At 31.1% G+C, this 12,068-nt stretch overlaps 1 protein-coding gene across 3 annotated transcripts in view; it reads right to left on the bottom strand.

Annotated features, from left to right (window-relative positions):
* Nucleotides 1–377: 377 nt before the first annotated feature.
* Nucleotides 378–12,068, bottom strand: part of MS3_00007497 (uncharacterized protein) — a 30,267-nt gene continuing 18,576 nt past the window's right edge. For all 3 annotated transcript variants that reach the window (XM_051215781.1, XM_051215780.1, XM_051215782.1), the window contains 2 exons: nucleotides 2,820–3,003; nucleotides 378–773 (listed from right to left, as the gene is read on the bottom strand). In XM_051215781.1, the coding sequence (XP_051066316.1) occupies nucleotides 660–773; nucleotides 2,820–3,003 (298 nt within the window). In that variant the 3' untranslated portion in view covers nucleotides 378–659. The remainder of the gene's footprint in view (nucleotides 774–2,819; nucleotides 3,004–12,068) is intronic.

Below are 12,068 nucleotides of genomic sequence, written 5' to 3'. Positions count from 1 at the left end.
ATACATTAAATACATTATTTGCATATCTTCCTTAAATTGTCCTTTTCATGCTCCAGTATTCTTTTAATTCTGTTGTTGTTACAACTACTCACTGTTTACATTCCTGTTCTCTTCAATGCAATTTTCTTTAATCTTCTGCTACTACGCATTCTAATACTGATTAGTGTTACATACTACTTATATCTATACTTATCTATACTTAAATCTATAGCTTACACCACAATATCATACATGATTTTATGATATTCGCATTCTAATAATATTGCTTCGATTTATCAAGACAACTAACAGCTTTATGATAATTACAAATTTTTTAAGAGGATATTTTAAAACCTTCTTTAACTACAGAAATTTTCAACTAGTACAGTTTGCAAAGACCCACACTATACAATAAAAATTTACTTCATAAAAGGGTTAGAAAACTACATTTTACATGCTTCTTTTATTTGATACCCACTATAAAATTAGTTAACATAAATACTGTTGTTATTTCCACTTTGTCTGTTTAATCAAAATTGATTAGGCAAGTTGACTGCATGTCTTAAATCAAATGTTTTTAATATATCAAGGACTTATAATTGAAGATTCTTGCATAACACCGTTCTCTTTCATCAAACATATTTCAGGAAACAGTTTGAGAATTCTTCCTTTCCTTTGCTCTAAGCTGTGAGACTCGTGATTAAGTGTTCTGAAGGATGATGCGTAGCCCCTGTTTCCATACGTGATCTTTGTTCTCTTTGACGTTCAAGTTCATCCCAGAATGTTTTCAGGGACTTGAAATGAAATATAACAAAAAATATATATAAATCATCACTATCAAATAAAATAATTGCCTAATATTATCATAATTACCGTAATGCACAACATCAGTCAGGTAAACTAGTTGTTCAGCATGGGCATCATTTAGATCTAGTTACGATTATCTGATTATTACATTGTAAGCTTTCCAGCCATTACTGGATTTGAGAAGTAGAATATATTTTTCCACTTCCACAGCACCTCTGTATTGTCATTTGTAATTTTAAATTAGTGCGTTTCACTGATACTGAAAGATTACAACAATACTCTGTAATACAGTACATCGTGTAGTTTATAAAACAAATAGATGTTAATCACTTTCCTAAAAACAGTGGATTTAATCACAAATTACATCTCGTATTTATATAAAAATATAGCTTGTATCTACTGGTTTTGTTTAATCCCTTGTTTCATTTTCTCAGTTGGCCTGTATTATTTTATATCTTATCAGAGAAAAATTAATTGGATACATTGCATTAAATTCGTTAAGATGTTAGATAATACAGTGAGAATCATTACACAAATTAACTACCATAAATAGAGTTTTGTGGTGGGAACAGAGTTTAACTCACATGTATTCGGTCAACTAAATAACAGTAGGAAGAAATTATTGATCGAATCAATATTTGTTTCACATATTTTAGATATATTGAGAAAATTTTTCAATTTCATAATTAACACCATAGATCGATCTTGACAACGACTAAAAAACCATGAAACATTAAATAATAGTTTCATTACATCATAGGACTCTCAAGCAGCCTATATACATAAATTCACCTCAGATTAAATTCAAGATCTTCAAGCTTTTCTAATTTCAATGGCTATCTGTTACTGTTCATTGTACCCATTTCATAGAACCAAACTTTGTTGATATTTCGATTTGTTCATTAAATAATTTCATATCGTATGACATGTCGTATGTTTGAATTAATTGATTTCGATAACATATATTACTTAATTACTTATGCATGTTAACCCCAATCGAGCATAGGCCGCCGATCAGCATTCTCCAACCCACTGTGTCCTGGGCCTTCCTTTCTAGTTCCACCCAATTTTTGTTCATTTTTCTCATGTCTGTTTCCATTTCTTGGCGTAATGTGTTCTTTGGTCTTCCTCCTTTACTCTGGTCTTGAAGATTAAAAGTGAAGGCTTGCTTTATAAGGCAGTTGGGTGCTTTTCTCAATGTGTCCTACCCACTTCCACCGCTTATTCCCGATATCTCCCTCCGCTGAGATTTGCTTTGTTCTCTCCCATAGTACGTTGTTACTGATAGTGTCTGACCAACGGATCCGAAGTATTTTCCGTAGACAGCTGTTATTAAACACTTGTATCTTCTGGGTTATGGCTTTCGTAGTTCTCCAGGTTTCCGCCCCATACAGTAGAACTTTCTTGACACTTGTATTGAAAATTTTGACCTTGGTTGACAGTTGTTTTGAGTTCCAGATGTTCTTCAATTGTAGATATGCTGCTCTTGCTTTGCCGATCCAAGCATTGACATCTGCATCAGATCCACTATGTTCATCAATGATGCTGTTCCATTATGTCAAGGTTTTTACATCTTCCAAATCTTCGTGAAGTGTGATTCGATTGTTGGATGCTGTGTTGTATCGGGGAACATATATATATATTCCATCAAGACTTTCGATCATAGACATTATTTTCAGGTAGAATGTACATTATTGTACCTATTTGAATGATGGTCATATAGAAATATGCTATCGATAAATTTTTCGTAAACAAAATATATTACTTAAAGTCAAAAACGTTAATAAAATTATCGATTTTTAGTCAGATAACTGAAAATATTTCTAGTTATATCTGATAGCTCATACTAATATGTTGAATAACATAGTATATCCCTATATATACTATATCCATTAAATTTAATCGTTTCATACTACTCAGAAATGAAATAATCAACAGTATTAAACGTGTTTCGTAGTTTAATTGTAGATACTATAGCAAATAGTCTTCTTTAAATATTAGAATAAAAATATACCAATCATAAAATTACTCACTTCATTCTCCTTATTTTTAACACCTTTATTTACATATTTCCTGAATTTTTGTGACTGATCACTCTTTGCATATCTTTGTCTTTCTTCTTTTTGTTTACTCAAACAATCAAGCATTTGTTGTAGTGATGGATCATTTTTGTATATATATTCCTTAGTAACTTTGCAGTTATTGATAAGAGTATTTCTAAATTTTAAAAACAATAAAAATTAAATTAATATGCTTTTTTTCTCGGTCATTATTACTTTTGTTAGCAACAATGTTTTAAACAGAATTCAAGTCCAACTAAGTCCAACTTAGTGGTTTTAAGGTTAAGCGTTCGCGTGCAAGATCGTGGATGCGCACTGCTCAGGATTCCCACACTAAGACAAAACGGCCGTCCAATGCTTTCAGGTTTTCTATGTTTCTCTAGCTTAGATAGACTCATAAATTCAACTACTAAATTCCATCTGTTCGATTTGCTACAGACCATTATCTCAAATAACTAGACAATAAAGTAAATAATGACAAACAGTTGGTGATGGAAGATAAAAAGTATAAAAAGTGACTTCGTATAGGACACTTTCTACCAGTCAATAAAATAGAAAACACTTAATAGACGCTCGCCAAAAAACTAATGAACGTAAATGTTATATTTTTTAAGTAGGAATAAAATTAATGTATGTATTTTGTCTGGACAATCATCATTTAGTTAATCTTATGCTTTCAATTAGACCATATCCCAGACGTGCATATAAACACAAGAAATTGTTATTGATGAGATGAAATTACATGGTGTTGAGTCATTAATTTTTCTAGATCGGATACAATACATCAGTAGTATATATCACTCTAGTTACCATTATTTCCTTATCTCAGGACAAGTAAATGGTAAACTCTACATAAGATTTAGGCAATTATACAAACCCGGAAGACCATTTTGGTTAAACGTAGGGATAAGGGAGTGTCAAGTGTAAACATTGAAACCGCTTCACCATCTAGAGGAGAAAATTCGATATAGGTTCTAGGCCAGAAACTTTTCGATTTGAATAAGGTAAAACCTACTCTTTATGTATAAAAACTATATGACTAATAAAATTTTCAGTCATTTTAATTAGAACAAGACATAAGAACAAAGAATTATGCATTCAGTAAGGTCATCTTACATAGTTTTTTGCCTGACATACACTAACATTCATATACATGTACTCAAAATACTAAACTAATTAAGAGGATACTAAGTCATTTATAACAATATGATATTACCACTAATAATAAGAAATATAAATTGATATTCCGATAACAAGTGTTCTCAATGTCGTACTAATCGTAGTACCGGTAGTAGCGCTAAAGATCACAGTTAGATATACTTATTTACACAATCACCTCCTCTGTAACTTTTCAACATACTACTGAGGTATAGTCACCACATTTAGTCATTATATTTGCAATAACTTTAAACGGATTTCAAAAGTCTAGTTTCAATTCCTCAGAAAGTATATGACTTTTTTCTTTTTCGATTAGACAGATGAACATAAGTAAAGGACACACTTGGTCAGGAACATAATGCTTGCAATAAACAGAATTTCGACTTTTAGAAGAAAGAATATTTTGGACAATGAGATGTTTTTTTCAAGTAGACAAAATTCTGTTCGTCAAAGTAAGTAACAAATAAATTTATGTCACTGAATCTGTTTGCCAAATAATTCCGACCTTCTTTAATCAATTAACAATAAAGCAGTAATTCATTTCCAAAAATTAGTTATTTAGTTGCTACAACGTACGTCTATTTCATCTGAATTCGAATCAAAGTTTTTGGAAATACTTGGAAAATGTTCAACAGTCAGTAAGTAACGCAAGATGTCAAAATGTGCTTCAGCCTATCTTTCTCCATTATATCAGCATAGTGCAATGGAATTAACACGATGAATACCAAGATAGTAGTAATAGTAGTATCAGTGATGTTGGATCCAACTTCAGTTAAACAGATTGCAGTTATGTACCACTGACACTAGAGTTATTTGTTCAGAATTTGGTGTATACATCTTATAATAGTTTGAAGAAAACAATACAAACTGATAAATACAGACCACATTTCGACTTTGAGTTCACAATAAATTTAATAGGTTATGACATTTAGTATGTGATATCGTAGAGTCAGCTATTAATGATCTAGATTGTATGTCAAGTTACAAACTGATTATCTAGGGTATTAAAGGTTGTACTTTAATAAGTACACAGAGGGTAAAATAATGAATATCCCTGTAATATATGACACACCACGTAATGTAGAGCTATGTATTTGTTAAAAAATTGTGAACAGAGGAAGTATTTAGAAATTAAACAATAAATAGGGTATTTTGACACTTTCAAGTCTTATAAGCAAAGATGTATACTGGCTAGCAGTGGAATCCAAAACGCTCGTTTTGTCTTATTTGGGACTCGTCAGCTGGATGTACCTGCATCTCAGAGTTCATGTTAACTCTAAGACTCAAACCCAGTATCGTTCGCTTCATATACCATCGCGTTATTCACTTAGCTGCTGAGTTCTGATGGCCACTTGCTTGTGTAATGGGATAAAGTTTAAATTGTTTACTTGAATCTTCCCATTGATGTTTAAGACTACAGTTGATCAGTGTCTTTTCAGTACTGAGTACACAATTAATTTAGTTATCACCTGTCAGTATATCAAAACACGTAGTACAAAATAAAGTTTTGTCATTTAGACCCGATCATACTTTTTAAAAGTATTTCTTAATCATTGTTACAAAATTATCAAAGCCGATTGATCTGTTCAATCTCTGATATTCAGATTCATTTAAATACTTATTCAAAAACGATGTTAACCGCACAACTTAGATTTAACCGATAGTCTTAAGTGAGACAAAATTAACAGTAATCTTTCTTGTAAAAATACTCTAAACTTGAAAAAGTTACTTAATTTTATCCAATTTTATGACAAAATACATAGAAACTATTAAATGGTCTTTAAACGGTTGACGTTTAAAACAAGAAATATTGTTTTACTCATTCATGTTGAATTATTTAAAGCTTCTAGAGATGGTTCTTTTACAAATCATAAACACAAATAATTAGTAGTGCCTAGTGACACAAAGGTAATTCATAGATTTCATTTAAATACGAAACTATATCATCAAAATGTCGAACAGAACTTAAAGCATTGTTTTAATAAGAAAGGAAAAACTAAAACTATATTTAAGTAGCATATTGATCATACTCATCATATTTTACTACTGCACATAATCAGTTGAACAAAAAATGTAAAAGTTTGTGAACGAAATTATCAAAAGAAATAACACAGGTGGGTAGTAAATGATTTAACTGGGATGAACAACATATATGATCTTAACATTACGAGAATTCTAGTTCATTGACTTGAATTGGATAACACGACTAAGACCAAAATTCAGTTATTTCATAAGATATTTTGGCACAGAACCTCAAGAACACGGCAAAGTGTATAACACAATTTAAACCATTTTAATTGATGTAGAGGTTTGGAATAATATAAATGGTAATTCAAACAATTCGGAAGGAAATCAAACTTAGTTTGAAAAAATTACGTCAATTGGTCAAACGATATCACACTGGAAACTAACAAAAATGTAATATTTATATATTTAAGCATAACCAGTAAACAATATTACTGAAATTTGAATGTTGTATAACAATATCTGATTATTAACGTAGAAATATATCTACTCACATCATAGATTCAACGGTGTCAAAAATTTGATATTGAAGGGAATAATCTGCAGTAATCTAATTGTTATGTCCCGACAAGAATAATGAATGGTAACTTTTGGGATCTATTGATCGACCAATACTAAACGTATATTTCTATTGTATAATTATTAAGTAACTAAACTATGCATATTCATATCCCTCTTATTATAAGCTGTATTTTGACTCATAAACTATTATTATACGTTTTACCATTCTTGAGTTATACCCAGTATATTAATTACTACCTCGCTGATTCACAGCCACATCTGGCTAATTCTTGTACAAATGTTATTTCATATTTTATCGGTACGTTGTGGTCTGTTTGATTGGTATATAAACTCAGTATGTTTGAAATAAAAGGATTTTATATTGCAGAGGCTGAAACTGGTGTTCTGGACTTAACTGGCTGGGCTAGGCGGAAAGCAGGGCCAACCAAGACTTTAGACTGCTCGCACGTATTTTACGCGTCTTTGATCCGATCGATAAGCCGCTGTTCTCTAATCAGCAGTCACACGATATAACACTAATAATATCTTTGAGATAGTGTTTTGAAGTAAATTTTACTTAATTAATTTATGCTGTTATGTAATCTACATGATACAAATATATGTGCTAGTAGTCATGGAAACTTTTTTTCTTAAACATATAAAAGCAATAGATTCTGAATAATGCATGTAAGTAGTAGCTAAAACATATCACCACATATATCTATTACCATAGTGGTTTACATTTGTCACTAAACGTTTTAGCAAGTAAACTTATGAAGAGTTTACTTTAACTGTTACTCAACTGATTGCTTAATCATAATTAAATTCATTGGTTTCTCTGTATTATTAAATATACTGAAAAAAAATTTAAATGATAACTGACTATAAATATTTATTATTTAAACCGATCTAGAATCTTTTTTTTAAAACATCATGAAAAACTCAATTTTGTTGCTCTAGCATATCGAGTGATGCATGAGATTGTCAGTCTAAAATTATTATTATTAATGGCTTTATTCAATATTACATTTTTGGTACAATAAAGAATTCTCAGCACAAATTATTTCAACAAGTTCCCGTTTCTTACTTCTTCGTCGATCCTGACGACAAATATCAAGTGATCATCATTTAGATGTTAACAGTTCGGGAACCGACATTTGAGTAATGTTCGTCCTTTTCAATACATATTTCCAACCACCACGATGTCTATGATTATATTTTTTTGTAACTTTTACGGCAAAATATCGTAAACTTTTCATAAACACGCCTGGATGGGTTCTGCGACATGTGTGTTAAAACAAACAAAAATATAACTTGTTAAAATATCTAGATGGCAGGAACACGTAGCCGAGGTATTTGAGCAGGCCGCCAACCCAAATATTAAGTATCCATCAGTCAGTTATAAGATAATACTTGATAGATGTATGGTGAATAGATTTGATGATAATTACGGTTGATCATGCAAACATGAAGTTATTGTTGCCTGACAGGTTATCACTATGAGAATTTATTTTTTCATTAAAAATAAGTTATAATTATCTGACTGATTTTAAAATTAGTTTATCACTTCATTCAAAAAGCCAACTGAAATATTATTAAAATTCATTTAATTATTATAAACTATATCATCTGAATTTCACGATCTATTTTTATTACATGGAACGAAGTAGCAATGGCGGCTTGCTTGAACATCTGGGTTACCTGTTCCTGCCATCTAGACATTTCAACAAGTTGTCTATTGTTGTTTGTTTTAGCAGATCATTACGCCCATTAATCGCATAACTTATTCAGGTGCGTTTCTGAAAAATTTACAATTTTTTGTTGTACAAGTTAGAAAAAGCCCAAACAGAGATATCGTAGTTGCTGGTAATATGCAGCGAAAAAAATGTACATTGTTTAAATGTCGATTTACTGGATTATTAACTTCTAACTGGCGATCACTCAATATTTATCATCAGGATCGACCAAGAAGTAAGAAATGGAAAATTGTTAAAATAATTTCTACTGAGAATTCTATATTGTACCAAAAATATAATGTTGAATAAAACTAATAATAATAATAATAATTTTAGCGAGTACAAATTCCTTCTAAGTAACACTTAGGAATTTAGATTTGGCGCCGACTTAATTTTTTTAAAATAACACTCCTAATGTATTGTTCCTATTTAACTTTTTATCTTATTCAAGATATTGTGACTCAAGAGAGAATTATTGAACAAGAAAGTTTTTCTAATAAGTATTATATAAATGAGAATATCCTTTCGATTGATTGATTTTCCCATATTTTTAAACATGGAATTTAACTCTAGAACAACTCTAGTTAATGATTGTTATTGTCTTCAACAATTTCCATTTGTGAATTGATATTTTTCCCATGAACAAATTTTGCCTACTTCTTCCAATTAGATAGTTCAAGTTTAGTGTTATTAAAACAGTATAAATGCTTTCGATTTTCAGGAGGATTGTCAAAATCATGATTTATCAGCTACCACAAGATAAGATCATATGAAAGTGCAAAAACCACTTTTTGGATTAGACTTTTACGTTTTAGACTGAATTTCGGTTCGTTAAGTGAATCTTCTCTCACAGATTGGCTCTCTAAGCATTATTGTTGTTGAAACATAAACCATGATTATTTAAACAAAGATACTTATTAATATTATTCTTTCTTTTTACACATAATTTCATAAGCTGGGGCTATCATATTTCTATCTGTTTTATTGCACAAAGCTTTCTTTTAGGTAGGCATAGTAATACTATTAATTGAATAAAAAAAGCCCCTAGTACGGCCGAGAGTGGGGAGAATCAGCTCTTCTTCTTGAAATGCTCTCACATGGCCACGTGCCTACAACCACTGCCAGAGAAGTCCTACTCATTGTCTTCTCGTGGCGGAGGTGCTGTTTACGAAACTGAGAGTACGGAACGCGAATATCCCGTGCTTTAGTCAGTTTGGTGGGTATAGAAGATCCACCTAGGGGAGTTGGAGAACCCTGATTCCAAACCAATAGTGCAAATAGGCTCCAAGATCCTAAGAAAACAAATGACGTACGAACCTATCGTTGGTCACCGGCTACCATGCGAGTGCATCTCCTTACGTTGCTCCATAGCCTTGTGGATTAGACCTCCAAGTCAAAGGCTCCGGATGTGGCCCCCTAGGGAAACCACCTGCTTCGATCTGGGCACCCGGGCAGTATTCTAGCTCTCACACAAATCGAATTATTTATGTAGCACATATCTATTTGGTGCCTCTATGTACCAATGTTTATGTATCTGAATAAATAAATAAATAAAGAATAAAAACTGAAAAAGCTGTAACAATGTAATTGTGATTTCCAATCGTAGTGTGTGCTACTGATTTCGACAGATACAAATAGTATGTATCATCAATCGAAAGTGAAATGTTTGGTGGCAGAAAGTTAAAAAGGTCGAAGGTAAGAGAACAAAAACAGAGAATGATTACTGTTAAAACAAAGGAACAATGAATTCTGAGACAATTGATTAACATTTTTCAAATGAATTATCTACTGTATGGTTCTCAGATTATAATAAGATGCTCCGTAATTTTATATATTCAAATACATTCGATTGTTCCCATTTGTTTTCTCATTCACTATACAATGATATTTTCAAATTATCTTACATATCCTAAAATATTTTACAATGTTCTTAAATTATAAATTTAAAGAGTAATACATATATACATAGTTGCTAAGTTAAACGACAATACATGAATGTAACTACGTGATTGTTTTAGATGTGATCGATTTATTCATATAATTTTATTACTGTTTGTTTTGTTTTTATTTTGAAAAACACAACTTTTTTCACACACATTTAAATTGTCGAGTTAATTTAAGCGAATTACTGTTTATTTATTGAAATAAACAATATGACAAGTTCCCATCAAGAGTAACAAAATACAATTAAAATTATTTAATTAAACTTTTAAAGTGTTACAAGTTAATAAAATTTAATGAGTAGTATTGATGTTGATAATAATAATAATAGTAATAATGTGATGTTCTGTATAATTATTACAGCTTCGTATGGTTAAATGTGTACACATACATGTAAAGAATATAAGAATAATCAGTGAGACAATAATTTATGAACGACCTTTGAGTGACGCCCAAGTGACCTTGAGAATGTTCACCTAATAACAAGGACTAAATGATTTTGGTGGAGTTTTGTTCTCTGAGCTGGATGGTTTGGTCGTGGAGCTTTCATCGTTCTTCTGAACGACATCATCAGCACAAACTTCAAATAGAAGTGAAGTGTTTGAATTTCTCCATATGTGTTTCAAAGCTTGTTCTGTGCACCTCGATGTTGATTGGTACTTATTGACTTTAAATTCGTCATTGTTTACTTCTTTGTTTTGGTTGTGTCTCCCATTGTTTTGACTTTTGTTCTTATGTTTGTGCATGATTTTTCTGATTGGTTGATAAATTGGATTGATTTCAATATGCTTGTTGATTGCTGACTGACCTGAGTGCCAGGCATCTGTAAATTCTCTGGTGTTTTTGGACTTTCCTCTGTCTAAGATTTCCACATCGAGGTGCACAGAACAAGCTTTGAAACACATATGGAGAAATTCAAACACTTCACTTCTATTTGAAGTTTGTGCTGATGATGTCGTTCAGAAGGACGATGAAAGCTCCACGACCAAACCATCCAGCTCAGAGAACAAAACTCCACCAAAATCATCCACCTGAGCTACAAATCTTCTCCAAGGACTAAATGAGGATGATAAACCAGTGTCAAGAATTATAATTATAATTTGCAGTTGATGGTTAGAGTTAGGAATTAAATTTAGAGTTTTCATCACAAACTGACATCAGAGATAATGTAAAAACTCTATTTAACTAAATGGATGGGTGAATTTCGCGCCAAAATCTGAAACCTGTTATCTTATAACTGATTGGTTCATCCATAAATTATAGTCTCACCGAATAATCATGTATCATAACATACGATAAATATTTATTGTTTGCCTAAATGTATACTTTCTACTCACAATACTATACATGAAATTCTTTCTAATCACTGAAATGAAACAGAAACTCTTGAATATGATTCTTGATCTACACTTCCACTCATTATATATTGATAATAAAATATTTTTTAAAGTGTGAAACTTAGCCTTCTTCAAATCATTATAAAACTCTATGTTTAAATTATATGTTTTATTAATCAAATCTTGGAGAATGTGATAATTGGTGTTAATATCATACAGAGTGAAACTGGTTCTGAGTGAAAAAACTTTATCGATTGGTTTATAGTTGTTATTTAAATATGACAGCGAAATTCTCCCTATATCTTATGTATTAATATACATTTACAATTCCATTGAACCAAAAAAAGATGATTTAGTCAATGTCTTTAATCCTTTTATCATACTTCGATTGATAGAGCCAAACTTTGATTCTATTATTAATAAATGTTTAAAACATTATAACCAAATATTCCTGACTTTGAGTTTCAAAGAATTATGAGGAATTATTGAAATCTCGCGAGGTGGGATAATGAATGCACACTGCT

The sequence above is a fragment of the Schistosoma haematobium genome, chromosome 4 (genome assembly GCF_000699445.3).
Source record: "Schistosoma haematobium chromosome 4, whole genome shotgun sequence".
Lineage (NCBI taxonomy): Eukaryota > Metazoa > Platyhelminthes > Trematoda > Strigeidida > Schistosomatidae > Schistosoma > Schistosoma haematobium.
Note: the sequence above shows the minus strand (reverse complement) of the source record. Positions and strands in the feature narration are given on the sequence as shown.